Source organism: Dipodomys spectabilis, unplaced genomic scaffold (genome assembly GCF_019054845.1).
Source record: "Dipodomys spectabilis isolate Male_0828 unplaced genomic scaffold, ASM1905484v1 ptg000051l, whole genome shotgun sequence".
In the NCBI taxonomy this organism is placed as follows: domain Eukaryota; kingdom Metazoa; phylum Chordata; class Mammalia; order Rodentia; family Heteromyidae; genus Dipodomys; species Dipodomys spectabilis.
The window spans coordinates 12,209,783-12,226,829 of record NW_024870728.1 but is presented as its reverse complement, the minus strand read 5'-3'; the positions used below and the strand labels follow the sequence as shown (position 1 = coordinate 12,226,829).

General features: G+C 45.9%; 2 protein-coding genes across 7 annotated transcripts in view; one reads left to right on the top strand and one right to left on the bottom strand.

The window, feature by feature from the left end:
• Window positions 1–259: 259 nt before the first annotated feature.
• Rnf25 (ring finger protein 25) lies at window positions 260–8,197 on the bottom strand. 2 transcript variants are annotated; one of them, XM_042679037.1, is made up of 10 exons: window positions 8,145–8,197; window positions 5,113–5,187; window positions 4,765–4,867; window positions 4,606–4,673; window positions 3,914–3,983; window positions 2,119–2,190; window positions 1,877–2,020; window positions 1,498–1,590; window positions 1,112–1,246; window positions 260–918 (listed from the first exon to the last, which is right to left on the bottom strand). In XM_042679037.1, exons 1-10 carry the CDS (start codon window positions 8,183–8,185, stop codon window positions 343–345), a joined length of 1,377 nt encoding a protein of 458 aa, XP_042534971.1. In that variant the 5' UTR covers window positions 8,186–8,197; the 3' UTR covers window positions 260–342. The 2 variants fall into 2 exon arrangements, with proteins under 2 accessions (XP_042534971.1, XP_042534972.1); XM_042679038.1 differs by having other exon boundaries at window positions 1,498–1,587.
• Window positions 8,198–8,279: 82 nt separating this feature from the next.
• Stk36 (serine/threonine kinase 36) overlaps window positions 8,280–17,047 on the top strand; it is a 32,798-nt gene continuing 24,030 nt past the window's right edge. For 2 of the 5 annotated variants that reach the window (XM_042679360.1, XM_042679358.1), the window contains exons 1-9: window positions 8,280–8,441; window positions 8,866–9,037; window positions 10,488–10,628; window positions 10,739–10,816; window positions 12,791–12,921; window positions 13,395–13,644; window positions 15,724–15,817; window positions 16,056–16,225; window positions 16,364–16,551. In XM_042679360.1, coding sequence (XP_042535294.1) covers window positions 8,954–9,037; window positions 10,488–10,628; window positions 10,739–10,816; window positions 12,791–12,921; window positions 13,395–13,644; window positions 15,724–15,817; window positions 16,056–16,225; window positions 16,364–16,551 — 1,136 coding nt within the window. In that variant the 5' untranslated portion in view covers window positions 8,280–8,441; window positions 8,866–8,953. Of the gene's footprint in view, window positions 8,442–8,862; window positions 9,038–10,487; window positions 10,629–10,738; window positions 10,817–12,790; window positions 12,922–13,394; window positions 13,645–15,723; window positions 15,818–16,055; window positions 16,226–16,363; window positions 16,552–17,047 lie in introns of those variants that run through there. The other 3 variants (XM_042679361.1, XM_042679359.1, XM_042679362.1) reach the window with 3 other exon arrangements.

The window sequence follows — 17,047 nt, the reverse complement described above, 5'->3', positions numbered from 1 at the left end:
TGCTTTCATCTAAGGGTATCCAAGTAAGAAATATATATGTAAATGTGGGTTGTGTTAGGGTGCTGTCTAAGGATTATCCCCATTTAATGTCAATTTCCCACTGTTTCTCTCTGAAACTGACTACACCAATGAAAAAGTCAGCCCCTTTCTACCCTGATCTTGGAGAACAGACTTCAAAGCAAAGGTGGGGGCTATTCTACCATAACTCATTCTTGCTAGGAATTTAGACAGAGCCAAATAGACCTCACAAACTAAGTGCTGTTGAGCAAAGAAAGCCAAACAAGGCCAAGTCTCTTTATTTCCCTCCACCCACTCCCAATTCCCTGTCCCCCCAAAGTACTGCTAGGAACCTTCCTCAGATTCCAGACCCAGGGGCTCCCTCCGACTGCCAGGCCGGTATGCTCCCTGGCCCCGGGGTACATGGGTGTAGGAAGAACCTGGTGTCCGGCCTTTGGAGCGCTCCCAGCGAGTACAGTCCCGAGTCCTGCGGGATGGAGGGCCTTGCCAGCTGCTAGGTGCTTTGTCTTGGGGAGGACCCTTAGTCCCTTGGTTGTGGGGTTCTGGCTTTAGGTCCACAGGATCCTTGAGGGGGCTCTCAGAAGGCAGTTCCTGCTTGTCACTGGTACCTTTCAGGGCACAGCACTCCCCTCCCTTCAGGTGCCGCCGATTGGGTTGTCGCCAGGGTCCTCGACCAGACCGGGGTGGATCTAGCATGGCTTTCTGGGTCTCACCCAATCTCTGCTGGTTTAGCCCTGCCCCAGGATTCTTCTCACACACAAACTGAGTAGCCACAGGCAGAGGAGTTGGCAGGGTGGCCTGGGAAGCTGGTGAGGAAGACTGTTCTGTAGCAAGGGCATTAGGTGTGTAGGATCCTCTGGAGACCTCTACAGCTGACTCAGTTTCCAAAGGGGCAGGAGGCTGAAAAGAAAAGAGATGCTTCGAGGGAGATACAGTTCCTCAAAGTAGGGACCGGCTGGCTCCCTCTCCTATCAGCTAACCACCACCAGCTTATAATCTCTGGTAGAACAAAGTACACCCCATGAGCCATGGTAGACCTGTGTTTTTAAGATGGCTGATGGTACTAAGGGACAAGTAGGGAACACTTCCTCACCTGCTGAAGGCTAATGAAGTATCGATTCCGCTCTGCTTCAAGATCAATAATGCCACCTCGCTCCTGCTGCCTCTGGTAGAGCCGCTTGAGCTCTTCCTGCTGGCGTAAGCTCTCAGCACTGGGTTGGTACTGCTCCTAAAGGGAAAGCAGCAGATGGCAGTGGGGATAGAATAAGAGCAAGCAGTGGATATGAACCCCTGCTCTCCCAGAACTGCCTCAGAAGCGTGAGTTTTGTTCCTTGGTTGGGTTCCTGAGGCTTTAGGCTCTCAATGAGGGCTGTGGCTTTACTCAGTCTCCAGAGATCCCATTCAGGAGAGAAAAGTTGCCATCCCTTCCTTCTTAGGAAATACCACTATTTCTGACTGATTACAAGTGTATCCTCTTACCATGGGTTGTTGGGGTTCAGGAGCTGCTTTCAGGGAAGCAAGGTCATACACAAGGGGCTCTCGGCACACAGGACACTGCACACCAACTGCCTTCTAAAACAAGAGGAGAATTCATCCCCAAGTCCCCATCCACCAGCCCCAGTGTTATGGAGGGTTTAGACTGTGGGGCCCAAGTGTACCTGGCTCAACAATGAGGTGGAATGGGGTGGTAGCCTGGGAAGCTGTGTGCATAGAAGGATGCCTTTATCCTAGGCAGAGATTTCATTCATCTCAAAGGTATTTATGACTCTAACAATGTGAAAACTAGAGCACAGAAGTGGGGAGTGGTTGTGAAGGCCTGGGGGTCTATCAGGTAAGAGCAGGGGCTGGTGATTTCTACCTGTTTGGTGATGGCATGCTGCCGTTCCTGTTCCCGCTCCTGTCCTTGTGCCTTCAGTTCTTGCTCCATGTGCTGGATGTACCGAGCAAGGCAGTGGCAGTGAAAGTAGTGGTAGCAGGGTGTTTTGGTGAAGGCCTCCTTTTCCTGCAGGAAGACAGAAGTAGGGCATTGTGTCAGCACTCACTCACCAGCCCTCTTCTGCTTGTGCCAAACACAGCCCAGGTCCCAGCTGAGGAACTCACCTGGAAACCATAGAGGCAGATGACACACTGGCCATGGGGGATGTTGTTATCTGTGAGGATTTCTTTTCCTTTCTGAGAGGAGAGAGGATGCGCTGTTCAAACATGGAGGCAGACTGTGTGCAAAGCCTGTCTACCACTCCCAGAAGTGGTAGACTGAGCTTCATGTCCATCAAGTGAGTTTGTTACCGTGTATTTATACATTCCTTCCTGGCAGTGCTTTGCTTACAAGTAATCCTTTTTCTGTGTCCCTATCCCTCCCGCAAACTTGATCTTCCCACCTTCAAAATCCAAGTTAAGCTGGCACTGGTGGCTCACTGAAATTTCATGGAGTTTCCTGCCTGGGCTGGCTTTGAATAGCAATCCTTAGATCTCAGCTTCCTGAGTAGCTAAGATTACAGGCATGAGACACAGGTACTTGTCTAGGGTCAGATCTCTTTACTGAAGTCTTCTGCCCATGAAGCTAAAGACACAGAATATGGGGAATGACACCCTTTAGCCTTGCTTAGGAGGGACTGGGACAGCAATAGTGAAGCTTTCTCTACAAAGAACAGACCTATAATACAAATTTGCCAGTTTATAAAAAAGCAGTTGATCCAAGTGATATACATGACCAAAAGGAACAACCTGGCTAAAGTTGAAGTTTTTTTTGTTTGTTTTGTTTTGTTTTAAGATAAAGTCTGAGCCAAGTACCAATAGCCCATGCCTGTAATCCTAGCTAATCAATAGGCTGAAATCTGAGGACTGAGGTTCAAAGCCAGCCCAAGCAAGAAAGTCTTTGAGACTGTTCATCTCCAATTAACCATCAAAAGGCTGGAAGCAGAGCTGTGGTTCAAGAGGTAGAGCGCTAGCCTACCAGGCCCTACGTTCAAGCCCCAGAGTGGTATATATAAAAAAAAAAAAAGTTAAGGCATGGATAGCCCATGTGGGCAGAGAAATGAAGATGCACTGAGTGGTATATTAAATGTTCATTCTCGGTCTGGGGAGGTAGCTCAGTGGTAGAGTGCTTGCCTTGCATGCATGAGGCCCTGGGTTCGATTCCTCAGCACCAAATAAGCAAAAAGAAAAAAGCCGGAAGTGGCACTGTGGCCCAAGTGGTAGAGTGCTAGCCTTGAGCTGAAGAGCTGAGGGACACAGCACCTAGGCCCAGAGTTCAGGCCCCACGACCGGACCCAAAAAATAAATAAATAAATAAATGTTGATTCTCATGACTAGGATTCAGAGGTCAAAGTTGCATTATAGATGCCTGACTTAGGAGTGGTACAGTGTTCTAATGCACAGTCCCTGATTTTAGGATACCCATCTTCGCTTTATAACAACAGTTTTCTTAAAAATCCCAAGGATAACAAAATTAACTTTGATTTTCATCTCCAACAAGAAAAGTTGTGTGTTCTACTTGTAGTTCTGTATGTTGTTTCATGCTAGTTGTCTTCTTAACCAGAGAATATTCTTCAAGAAAAGGAACCATGACTTCTTCTAATCAGCTCAATCAGATGGTCATCTGTTGCTAAAAATCCCTCATTCCCACCCATCCTGCAGGGCAAGATCTGTCTTTGCCTCTTTCACTTGTCAGTGCCAAGAGAACAAGAAATGCACTGAAAATGGAGCAAGAAAAGTAATTTTCTATCAAGATGCTTAAACAGGCAACCTAGGGAAGTCACAGATGTTCTTTGTGGGAATTTTCTGAAATATTAAGCTCTACATCAACAAGAACTAAGTAAATGACTCCAGATATATTTTTAAGAAGCCCTCAGGGGCTGTCTAGCCTCAAAGGAATGACCAGGCTAGCATACCTTACCTCAATGAGTTCATACAGCATGGCAGTGCCCAGCCCTGCCTTGGCCACATGGCCCAGCGCCTGTGAGATCCTGGAAGAAAGTGAAGCTATTAAGACCTACCTCCTTCCCTAGGCAGATCTATATCCCATTTTTCTTTTTTGTTTTTGTGTTTTCTTTGGTTCCAAGGCTACGGTTTGAACTCAGGATCTGAATGCTGTCCCTAATTTTTTGTTGTTGTTGTTGTTGATTGTGGGGCTTGAACTCTAGGCCTGGGCACTGTACCTCAGCTCTTCAGCTCAAGGCAAGCACTTTACCACTTGAGCCACAGCACCACTTCCCATTTTCTGGTGGTTAATTGGAGATAATAATCTCAGGGAACTTTCCTGCCTGGGCTGGCTTTGAACTGCAATCCTCAGATCTCAGCCTCCTGAGTAGCCAATGTTACAAGCTAGCTGAGTTACAAGCACAAGCCGATGTCCAGCTGTCCCTGAATTTTTTTGCTCAACACTGTCACTCTACCACCTGAGCCACAGCTACAATTATGACTTTTTGCTAGTTAATTGGTGATAAGAGTCTCATAGACTTTTCGGTCTGAGCTGGCTTCACACTGTGATCCTCAGACTTTCAGCCTCCCAAGTAGGTAGAATTACAGTTATGAGCTACTGGCACCCAGCCAATATCCCATTTTCTTGCTCTGACCTGCCCAACTTACTTGTGGATTTGTTCATCTGAAAGCCCTCGGGGGTTACGGATGGAGATCTGTGGTACTTCCTGTGGATACTAGTGGAGAGAAAGCAACAAATTACTGCTAAAATGATTCACCCAGGGATTGTCCTCTTCCTCCCTTGCTGCCATGTAGTAGATGCCTTACCTTCACTGGGACTTGAAGCACCAGTGTGAAGCAGACATACTGCGAATTCTGGTCCTCTGCAGTGGCGGGGTGCAGAGTGATCAAGATCTCCCATGGTGAAGATCTGCAGGTGGATGAAGTGGAGACCCAGGATGTGACTGGGCAGGGACTTGAGAGCTGGCAAGGAGGGGGTGAAACAGTAAAGCAGGCAGAGGAAGTGCGCATTGGACTTTCTTTTAAAAGGCTCTAATGAATAGCCTTTGTTTATATGAGAAACATCTCTCAATCAAGAATGATATCTTAAGGATCGATTCTCTATGGAATTCTCTCATTAGTAAGGGGACTCATATCTACTAGTTTAATACATACCTGTCATTTCCTTTAATCACCTGTAGTTCATCCAGATAGATAGACTCTAATACTTCAACTTCAGAGGGAAGAACCCTAGAGAGTCAGGGGGAGATTGGATCACCATTACAGTTAGCCCAGATGTAGCCTACTAAGGCTAATGAAGGCTAGCATTGTTTTAAAAAAAAAAAAAAAGGCAATCTGCTTTAATGTAGCCTCTTCTTAAATGAGGGAAATATATTTCCTTAAGTTGTCAAGTAGCCAGATAGGAAGCATGGGAATCAAAAGGGGGGCAGGGAAGGTGGCTCAGTGGTAGAGCGCTTGCCTTGCATGCCTGAAGCCCTGGGTTCGATTCCTCCGCACCACATAAGCAAAAAAGAAAAAAGCCGGAAGTGGCGCTGTGGCTCAAGTGGTAGAGTGCTAGCCTTGAGCTGAAGAGCTGAGGGACAGGGCCCAGGCCCAGAGTTCAGGCCCCACAACCGGACCCAAAAACAAAAACAAAAACAAAAGCCCTTAGCTATACTCACTAGCTACATGATCTGAAGAGTCACCTCTCTCTCTCTCTCTCTTCCCTCTCTCCCCCTTCGCCCCCTCCTCTCATGTTAGTACTGTGGTTTGGACTCTTGTTTGGCTTTTCTGCTCAAGACTGGTGTTCTACCACTAAGCCACACCTCCACTTTAGCTGTTTTCTCGTTAACTGGTGATGAGTCTCAATGGATTTATCTGCCCAGGCTAGCTTCAAACTGAGATTCTTAGATTCCTCCCTCCCAAGAAGCTAGAGTTACAGGCATGAGCCACGTGCACCCAGCAGTCATTTACTTTTTTTTCCCTATAAGACTGAATCACATTATTTAATGTATTTATAGACAATACCTCCATCCCTACTCTCTAGGGTTATTGTGAGGATTAAAGATGATTTGTTTCTATAAAGTATTCCATAGTATTCGGGCTGTAGCAGTTAGTCTAAGTCCTCTTCTAGTTTGTATATAACGTTTTCATTTATAAGGAAAGAGGAAAAGTACTCGTTATTATTTATAATCATGACTCTAAGTTAGGATCCATAGTCTTGATTTAAATCAGAGAATACATACGTATGAACATAAATACAGACGATTGTAATGCCATGGATGAAGTAATTCCATAATTCTACCTAGGCAACATATAGAAAGATGCATGTTTTTCTGTCTTATAAATCTTTCCCTTTTCATCAAGACCAAGATCTGCCCAAGTGGTCTTTATCAGTAGTTTTTTTTTTTTGGGGGGGGGCTGAGGGGGAGGTAGGGGGAGAAAGAGGAAATAGTAAACCTAGGGCCTCACCCATGTTAGAGAAGCACTTTACCACAGACCTATATCCCCATTTCTCTCTCTCTCTTTTTTGGTTGGTTGTAGGACTTGAACTCTGGGCCTGGGTGCTGTCCCAGGGCTCTTCAGCTCAAAGCAAATGCTCTACCACTAGAGCTACAGCACTACTTCCGGTTTTCTGGTGGTCAATGGGAGTGTGGAGAGTCTCACAGACTTTCTTGCCTGGGCTGGCTCTGAACCATAATCCTCAGATCTCAGCCTCTGGAATAGGTAGGAGCCGCCAGCACTGGCCCCCATTTCTTATTGACTTTTATTATCAGGCCTTAGGCAGAAACCTTAAAATGTAAAACTTTGACACAGAAATGTAAATCTTGGGAGTGCCACAGGCTGCTGCGGTCACTGTTGCCCTCTCAGGGCACTAGGTGTCCCCTCAGAATCTTAAACGTTCTTCCTAGCAGTGAAAATCACTTGCCTAGATGGTGACCACGGGTGGAGCTCACTGAACCAATGTATAACTGAGTGCAGCTTCAGTCAAGAGTTCTTTCCACATTTAGCCCACTGGGTGGATGTTAGGTACAGGATAGGATGGCAGCTGGGTGGAAAACCCTCCCATCCCACCCAAAAAAGACAAAGGATGGTGGAATGTCCTATTATTGAGTATAAGATCTGGGCTTAGTAGTAACTGAACCTTTTGACAAATTACTTTGTTCTTTGGAGTCTATCTAGTCTCATCAGAGCGATTCATATAAAGGAATTTGTATGGGCTGGGAAGTTGGCTCAGTGGTAGAGCGCTTGCCTTGCATGCCTGAGGCCCTGGGTTCGATTCCTCAGCACCACATAAGCAAAAAGAAAAAAAAGCCGGAAGTGGCGCTGTGGCTCAAGTGGTAGAGCACTAGCCTTGAGCTGAAGAGCTGAGGGACAACGCTCAGGCCCAGAGTTCAGGCCCCACAACCGGACCCAAAAAAATAAAGAATAAAGGAATTTGTATGTTACAAATCCATGGTGATTTTCTCAACTACTCTATGAGGCACATGCCACACCCACTTTTATGTAGCTGAAGATACTGACTCACAAAAGCTGGGCGGCCAGGTCAGCATCACCCAGCTAATAAAATGTGAAATGAACCCATATTTATCCTATGTCCGAATCCCAGAGTCCTCACAGACTCTGTTTTTTGAATAAAATTTTAGTGTCATTATTAAGGTGTTGTACAGAAGGGTTACCGTTTCCAGATTCTGATCTCTTAAGAATGCTTGGGAGGAGGACAAAGAGAGCTTCCCGTAGGGGATAGGCTTTATTCTGACAACTGCCCTCGTCGGTACTGTCGGGGAGAGAGGAGACTGAGCAGAACCTAGGCGGAAATGGGCTGCTCCAAAGGGGCAAGGGGGAAGCGAGCTGGAGGGCATCGGTTTGGGGAGGTGTGAGGTGTGATGGGCAGCCATCCCTTAAACCCGAGAAAATTCACTACAGAGAGTAAGCAGAGGGGGTGTGGCCAGAGGAGGAGGAGAGGGCGAACCGATTACTCGTGGAACCAGAGTGGCCAGGCCGAGGCAGACCCGGCCTCCTCCGCTCAGAGCGGCGCCCCTCCACCCTCGGGTCCAGGAGCTCGCCTAGGGAGAGGTGTCAGGGTCTCGGCCATCCCTCACCCGTCTCTCCGCCCCACACGCCCGCCGTACGGACCCGTCTGCGGCCGCCACTAGTTCCTACTACCAGATCCAGGCGGCCATCCAAAGCCCATGACCCAAAGTTACCAGTCTTCTTCCCCGGCAGCCGCCGACGCAGACGCCGCCATGTCTTCCCCGGCCCGCAGCCGGAACCGGAAATACCCTTAGGAAAGTCGGAGGCGGAAAACTTGGGCGGGAGAGGGTGGAGACGCGCCAGCGAGCGCCGTCTCCAGGCAACCGCAGACTCCCGGTCCTCAGCGGGGCCCGGTGACCCGGCGACAGCTGGGAAGTGTCCCGGGAAGTGCCTATGGCTGCTCCAAGTCCGTTCCCACACCTGCGAGAGCTCGGTCCTGAACTTCTGACCGGTTGTAGCGAGTCAAACTGGTAAGAACGGGAAACCGAAGAGGTCGGCCCTTGGGGGCGACCTCAAGTCAAGCACAGTATACAGGCAGCCAGAAAGTGCTCGGCTGGAGGCCCGAGCGGACGACCCTCGGCCCGGGGATGGCGTTGGAGCGCGATCGTGGCCAGCTAAGGTTTGGACAGGGATGGAGGCAGCGGTGGTGAGGATGCTCAAGGGCGGCCGGAACTTGAGGGAAGTTAGAAGAGGCTGGGTGGGAAAGGCTAGCTCGAGGGAGGCAGGGGGCTGGATTGGGGTCGCGAGCATCTCCAGAGAGGTACTATGTTTGTCCTGAGGTCTTATCTTCCCAGCCACTGTAACCTAGGATGTTCTTCAAGTCCGGGTTGTTTTGGAAAAGAAGAGGAGAAGGTAAAGCAGCTAACCTTTATCCCTCTCTCCTGTGCGAAGCAGGCCCCCCAGATGTGTGGAACTGTCTCTGGACCCCTAGCTCTGTGCCACCATCCTCCTCTCCCACCTGAGAGATCCTGAAAGCCTCGTCATGGAAAAGTACCATGTGTTGGAGATGATTGGTGAAGGCTCCTTTGGGAGAGTGTACAAGGGTCGAAAAAAATACAGTGCTCAGGTAGTGCACAAAGAGAATTATCTTTTCAGTGGGATTTGGTAGCTCTAGTAGTGGAAAATGGGACCAGAAGGGAGGCATTTATGCCAGCATGTATTCCTAAGGCTCTGACTCTTTCATACTTCTTTGTTTATGAAAATATAATTTTATTGTTGTTATTAAGCTGTTATTCAGAGGGGTTACTGTTTCATAAGTAATGAGTATATTTCTTTTTGGAAATCACTCCTTTCTTTGTTTTCCCCATTTCCCCCTCCTGTCCCTGCCCACAAGTTGCATAGTCCATTTTCCATATAATTCCTTCATACTAATTCTTTTTTTTTCTCCAGTCCTGGGGTTTGAACTCAGGGCCTGGGCACTGTCCCTGAGCTTTTTTTGTTCAAGGCTAGCACTGGGCTGGGAAGGTGGCTCATTGGTAGAGTGCTTGCCTTGCATGTATGAGGCCCTGGGTGTGGTGCTGTGGCTCAAGTGATAGAATGCTAGCCTTGAGCTGAAGAGCTGAGGGACAGCACCTAGACCCAGAGTTCAGGCCCTATGACAACGAAAGAAAGAAAGAAAGAAAAGGCTAGCACTCTACCACTTGAGCCACAGTGCCACTTCCGGCTTTTTTTGTTTATGTAGTACTGAAGAATTGAACCCAGGGCTTCATGCATGCTAGGCAAGCACTCTACCACTAAGCCACATTCCCAGTCCTCCTTCATATGTCTTATAAGCTCTCAAATAAAATTCCAGCTCATTACTTTCTAGTCTTAGAGCTACTGCAATTCTCTGTGTGCGTCTACCCTCCTCATCTCTAGAGTGGGGATAGGCGTAACATCTGACTGATGATAGTTGAGGATTAAATGTTTTGTCACATCCAGTTACTTGGTACAATGTCAGACACCTAGTAAACAGCAAATAGTGTGTGTGTGTGTGTGTGTGTGGTTGTGCACACTTGAACTCAGGGCTTGGGCACTGTCCCAGATCTCCTTTTGCTCAAGGTTATCTCTACCACTTTTTCTATAGCTCCACTTCTAGATTTTTGGTAGTTAATTGCAGATAAGAGTCTCAGGAATTTGAAACTTAGCCTCCTGAGTAGCTAGGATTACAGGCATGACCCAATAATGTTATTATTCTTATTAGTCTGTATTATTCTTTGCAGGAAGAAATAAACTTTGTGAAATCTATTCTCTTCATTTTTCTTCCTCTTTTCTCTATTTCTCATCTTGACTCCAGTGGTTAGATCAGAACACATATTCCAGAATCTATCAAAGGGATGTTTGGCAATGGCTGTTTCCTGAAGGTGGAGGAGGGGGAAGGGTGGAAGAAGCTTTAAGACCAGAACACTATGGGGAAAATAGAAAGGGGAGGCTAGCAGATCTGATAAAGAGTTGCTCAAGTAGAATGAAGGTAAAGGTTGAAATCCTAGCTTTGTCAACAGTATGGACCAGGCCTTGACTATTCTCTTTATTATCAGGTGGTGGCCCTGAAGTTCATCCCCAAACTAGGACGCTCAGAGAAAGAGCTCAGGAATCTACAACGAGAGATTGAAATCATGCGGGGTCTACGGCATCCCAACATTGTGCATATGCTTGATAGCTTTGAGACTGACAAAGAGGTATGATTTATTAGTTTAGGGTCACCTCTCCCATATCATAAGAGTCCCACGAATTTCCCAACTTCATAATACATGAATTTTCCATCAGTACTATTGCCTTCTCCCTGCAGGTGGTAGTGGTGACAGACTATGCTGAGGGAGAGCTCTTTCAGATCCTGGAAGATGATGGAAAACTTCCTGAAGAACAGGTATGTTTCCTGGCTTAAACTTCTCACCCTGGTCCCTCTCTAGGTGAAGGACTCATAGGGCAAACCAAGGGCGCTGAAAAGTTTGCATTTTTGAAGATTCTCATGAATGCTAGATTCTAGGTGTTCCTAGGGCATTGTATAAATAAAGTTGTAAATAGTGAAGTCACAGTATCTGAATACAAAGCTTGGATCTGCCCTTACTAGCTAGGTTCCTCAGACAAGTGAGTTTAATCTCCTTGTATTTAGTTTCCTCATTTATAGTGAGGAACTAGACATAATAATAATATTTAACTGTGAGAAAAGCAACTTTTCTATCCAAGTAGTTCATTTCCTTCTGTTAATCTGTGTGTGTGTGTGTGTGTGTGTGTAAGTGTGTAAGTGTATGTGCTGGGCCTGGGTCTTGAACACAGGGGCCTGGATGCTGTCTCTAAGCTTCTTTGGCCCAAGGCTAGTGCTCTACCACTTGAGCCACAGCACTACTTCTGGCTTTTTCTAGGTACCATAACAAAGAGAAAAAGAGAATCTCAAAGATATTCCTGCCTGGGCTGGTTTCGAACCATGATCCTCAGATCTCAGCCTCCTGAATAGCAAGGATTATAGGCTTGAGCTACTAGTACCTGGCTCCTTTCTGTTAATCTTGAGAGAACTGTTTTTCTGAAAAGTTCCTGCTTTGGCCAGGTGGCAGCCTTGGCCCTTTTTAATTACACTTTAGCTACATAGGCCTTTTTTTTGTTGAGCACTTTTAAAACATACTGTTAGAAACTCCTTAAATTTTAATTATATCCTATTATTTAAGCCATATCCTTTTGCAGATTGTGAACTTGAGCTCAGCCAATGTAAACAGAGAGGCAGGGCCTACTGGGTTAGGGAAAAACGAAGTGACCTGTCTGTTCTGTGTGCTTGCTTGCAAGATTTTTGGCTGATGGAGTGCTCTTCTGCAGAAGTAAACTTTACTGAGTTCCTTCTGAGTTGGTGTCCTTCCTTATTCCTATGGGAGATCCAACTTCCTGAGCTATTTCTAACAATACTCAATCCAGATATTTAAATAGTTAGCTATTATCAATGTCAAGGTCACTAATGGTCTTCCTTTAAGAAAGAAGATCAGTAGTGTACCAGAGAGGGAGAATAGTAGGAAATAAGAGCTGTGATAGGACAGAATCTGCCACCAGGTTAGAATGGAATTTGAATAATCTCCAGCTCTATTCATTCTAGGAGTTTCTCTGAAGTCTAACAAGTAACCTCTGCCCAAGAATTCTTATCACAACACTGTCTTTCAATCACTATTTTTAATATTTGTCTTGTTTTGTCTGTCTTGTATGCATGACTACTCTTGAGAAAAGGAACCTCATCTTATTTAATAACAACTACTATGTACCAAATGTTCACTGTATTCCAGGAACTATACTAACCATTGCTTTGTGTATTTTAACTCTTTTCATCCAAACAATAATCCTATGAGGTAGAGAGTATTGTTGCCTTATAGATGATACATCTGATAAATCTCATGGTCATACAAGCTAGCAAGAAATTCAGAAGACTTTCCTTGAATAAATGAATGGGGGAAAAAAATTAACAAGGGGAATAAAAATTAAGGACAGGGCTGGGAAGGTGGCTCAGTGGTAGAGCGCTTGCCTTGCATGCCTAAGGCCCTGGGTTCGATTCCTCAGCACCACATAAGCAAAAAGAAAAAAGCCGGAAGTGGCGCTGTGGCTCAAGTGGTAGAGTGCTAGCCTTGAGCTGAAGAGCTGAGGGACAGCGCCCAGGCCCAGAGTTCAGGCCCCATGACTGGACCCAAAAAAAAAAAAAAAATTAAGGACAGTATAGTGTGGTATAAAGATCGTATAGAGTGATGTTCTGAAAGAATGCAAAAGAGGGAAAGATCAGAATTACAGTGGCAATAGAAGTCTTTGGCATATAATTTGGCTCTTTCTTTCTTTCTTTTTTCTTTCTTCTTCTCACCTGGATGACCTTTAGGTTCAGGCCATTGCTGCCCAGTTGGTGTCAGCCCTATACTATCTGCATTCCCACCGCATCCTACATCGAGACATGAAGCCTCAGAACATCCTTCTTGCCAAGGATGGTGGCATCAAGCTCTGTGACTTTGGGTAAGATTTCTGAGCTTCCATCTGTGCTTCCAGTTTTACAAGGTGTCTTACAGCATATTGATGGCTTACTTGGGCCATATTTTTTTAATTTTATTTTGCCAGTTGTGGGGCCTGAACTCTGGGCCTGGGCACTGTCCCTCAGCTCTTCAGCTCAAGGCTAGTGCTCTACCACTTGAGCCACAGTGCCACTTCCAGCTTTTTCTGTTTATTTGGTGCTGAGGAATGGAACCCAGGGCCTCATGCATGCAAGGCAAGCGCTCTACCACTGAGCCACCTTCCCAGCCCCTTGGGCCTCATTTTAGAACCTCTGTTGAAATCTAGGCCTCCTGCTGGGTCCTCTGGGATTTGTGAAAGGTGCTTTTCTCTTCTGGTTGGGTATATCTGGTCAGTACATGACCAGATTTTGTTTTCTCATAGTAACTAGTTTTAGAATTTCTTTTTCCTTTCTACTTTAATCCTGTCATTTGCTGCAGATTTGCCCGGGCTATGAGCACCAATACTATGGTGCTGACATCAATCAAAGGCACACCGCTATATATGTCTCCAGAACTGGTGGAAGAGCGACCCTATGACCACACTGCAGATCTCTGGTCTGTGGGCTGTATCCTGTATGAGCTGGCTGTAGGCACCCCTCCCTTCTACACCACAAGCATCTTTCAGCTAGTTAGCCTTATTCTCAAGGACCCTGTCCGCTGGCCTTCCACTATCACTCCCTGCTTCAAGGTAATGAAAACTAGGATGAAGATTACTTTTTTTTATCAGAAATCTATCTTCTTCTACTTCTGTTTTCTTTCCCAAAATTCTTTTCCAGAGCTGGGGTGGATTTTTCTGGAGGAACTGGGACAAGCAGCCTTGCTTTTTTACTGCAGGGGCTTAGTCCAGGAAGGTGTTCTGAGGTCTGTCAACTTTGGGGATGCTAGCTCATATAGACTACATAGGCGCGCTATGTGCTACTACATTAGAAAGCTATTTTTTTTTTATGGTTTTTTTTTTATGGTTATTTTTTATGGTTTGTTTTCTTTTAATGCCAGTCCTAGGGTTTGAACTCAGGGCCTGGGCACTGTCCCTGTCATTTTGTGCTCAAGGCTAGTGCTCTACCAGTTGAGCCACAGCTCCACTTCTGACTTTTTGTGGTTAATTGGAAATAGGATTTTCTCACAGACTTTCCTGCCAAGGCTGGCTTTGAACCATGATCCTCAGAACTCTGCCTCTTGAGTGGCTAGGATTACAGGCATGATTACAGCTGGTATCCCGCTTAGATAGCTAATTTTAAGAGACCACTGATACTAGTACTTTACCTGCCCCCTGATCCACTTATTTCCTATCATATCCATTGTCTAGATGATACCTAGACATAGTTTGCACTTTCAATCCTCTTCAGAAATCAGGATGGCTGGTGATGGGACTAATTTAGTGGTTAGGGACCAGTAACAGACATAGTACCTACCGGCTAAACCTCAGCTGCTGGTGGAAAAACAGAAGGAAAGGGATTTTTTTTGTTTATTTGTTTTTTCTTACTTAGGACAAGATTATGGGCCCTGGGTTTTGGGCCCTCAATGAGATTTAAGTGAAATGTTCTTCTAAAATGAAATCTCATGTGCGTTATCTAAAAGGAAATGGGTATAGGCAAGGCTTGCTTTTCCCCACAACTTGTGTAGTTAGGAGGCCTAAATGAGTATCAAAAAGAATCTAAACCTTAAATGAGAGAGGTGTACATAAGATATTCATTCTTTCCTAGGCTGTTATGTAGGTGTCTTTAGACATAGTTGTACATATCATTTTATTTTAGAACAGTGATCATAATCAGCTAGGACTTTCCATTCTTGTTTCAGAATCAATTGAAGATTTTCCTGAAGATAGTTTATAACAGATGTACTCTTAGAGTCCCTCTACTATTCTACCTTTTTTTTCCTTGCCGGTCCTGGGCTTGAACTCGCTCTGAGCACTGTCCCTGCTGTTTTGTGCTCAAGACTAGTGCACCACCCATTGTGCCACAGTGCCACTTCTGGCTTTTTCTTAGTAGTTTATTGAAGATAAGCGTCTCACAGGGGCTGGGAAGTTGGCTCAGTGGTAGAGTGCTTGCCTTGTATGCATGAGACCCTGGGTTTAATTTCTCAACACCACATAAGCAGAAAAAGCTGGAAGTGGCACTGTGGCTCAAGTGGTAGGGCGCTAGCCTTGAGCTGAAGAGCTGTGGGACAGTGCACAGGTCCAGAGTTCAGGCCCCATGACTGACAAACACATGTACACACACACACACACACACACACATACACACACACACACACAGAGCAGGAAAAAAAAAGGTCTCACAGACTTTCCTGCCAATACCGGCTTTGAATCCCAATTCTCAGATCTCAGTGTTTTGAGTAGCTAGGATTACAGGCATGAGCCATTAGCACCTGACAAAAAACCAATTTTTTTTAATGTTCCCAAACACACTTTTGTATGATTACTTGTGTGAATGTGCTTTGAACCATAAATACATCTGGTCCTACCCAGCCACAAACAACCCATGAGGAAAGAGGATTGTGAAGATGACATTCCTTCTTCCCTTTGATTTTTTCTTTTTTCACAAAGATGGGGTTACCAAATGCTTATGGATAGGAATTGGGGCTCCCTAAGACGTGAGACAAGGGTCTGTCTGGGAAATGATGCTTAAGGAAAAGGTTGTTGAGAGTATAGTCAAGGCTGGTTTAAGTAACAATGAATCTGGGAGTCCTGGTTTGCACCTCTGCTAGTAGCTAGAGCTTTAGAAGGATTAGAAGGAAAGACTAATGGAGTCTTGATTTCTTTCCACAGAATTTCCTGCAGGGGCTTCTCACCAAGGACCCCCGGCAACGTCTGTCCTGGCCAGACCTCTTACATCATCCCTTTATTGCTGGCCGTGTCACCAGTGAGTCATCAGGTCCCTAGAGTTCTGGCATTTCCCAGTATCTTCTCCAGTCTTTCCTTTTCCTTTCAATACCTGGGTACAACTTATCTTCTTCCTTCCACCAGCTTGGACTTTTGTCTTAGCCCTTCCCCTAACTTTTGCCACACCTACTCCTTTTTGGCCACAGAAGTTGTCCCTGGCCTAGTGAACAAGGAGGCTACATCCTAGAATAATCATATCTTCTACTTCCCTCCTGCAGTATTAACTGAGCCAGCAGTCTCTGATTTGGGCACCCCATTCACCAGTCACCTGCCCCCAGATCTTCAGGTCCTAAAGGATGAACAGGTCCAGCGACTTGCCCCTAAGGGTAATCAGTCTCGCATCTTGCATCAGGCCTGTAAACACATGGCTGAGGAATCTGAGAAGAAGGTGTGTAGGCCAAAGGAAAATATGTAGTATGGGGGAGTGGGAGGAGAAGGGTGACTTTCATGAGTTGTGAAAGGGCCATTAGTAAGATCCACATTACCCAAAATAGTTCTTCCATTGTCTCTAACTCACCTCCCACAGAAACACCAGAATGCAGGCCCTGGCCTTGAACAGGAGGACAGCACTAGCAAAGTGACTCCTGGCACAGAGCCTCAGCTTGGACTAAAGGCCACTTCTCAGGAACCAAGTCTTTTGGGTGGGATTTTGACCTCAGAAATGAAAAGCAACTGGACTGAGTGGGGGGACGGAGAAGCCCCCCCTGCACCCCGGTGAGAAGGGTACAACATAGTGGTTTGTGTCAGGGTTTAAGTTAATCTTGCAGATCTTGTGTTCTAGCCAAAACAAGTTGGAGTTCAGTCATTAGTGCCTAATTATACACAAAGCCTTAGGAATCTGAGCCCTTGGATTCTTGGTTTGTAATTACAAATACTTTCTGGATTCATCAGGAAACCTGAGGACTTTCACTTCATGACTCAGTTGTGCTTTGACTGAAAAGGAAAACATCATTTCTCTCTAGAGAGGAAGATTATTTGGGTTGAGAATTGTGGTGAAAATGAATGTACACTTGAGAGCATAATTCATAGTGGGAGGGCAGTCATGGTGGGAGGGCAGTCAAGGATATGTGTATGGAGGTCAACATAACCAGCTACATCCCATATCCCAGAAGAATATTTCTTCTGTCTACCTGCTTGACTTGTTTATTTCTTCCAGAGCCTAGAGGGAGGGACAAGTTAATGATCCTTAAGGCTTCCAGGGCTGGCACTC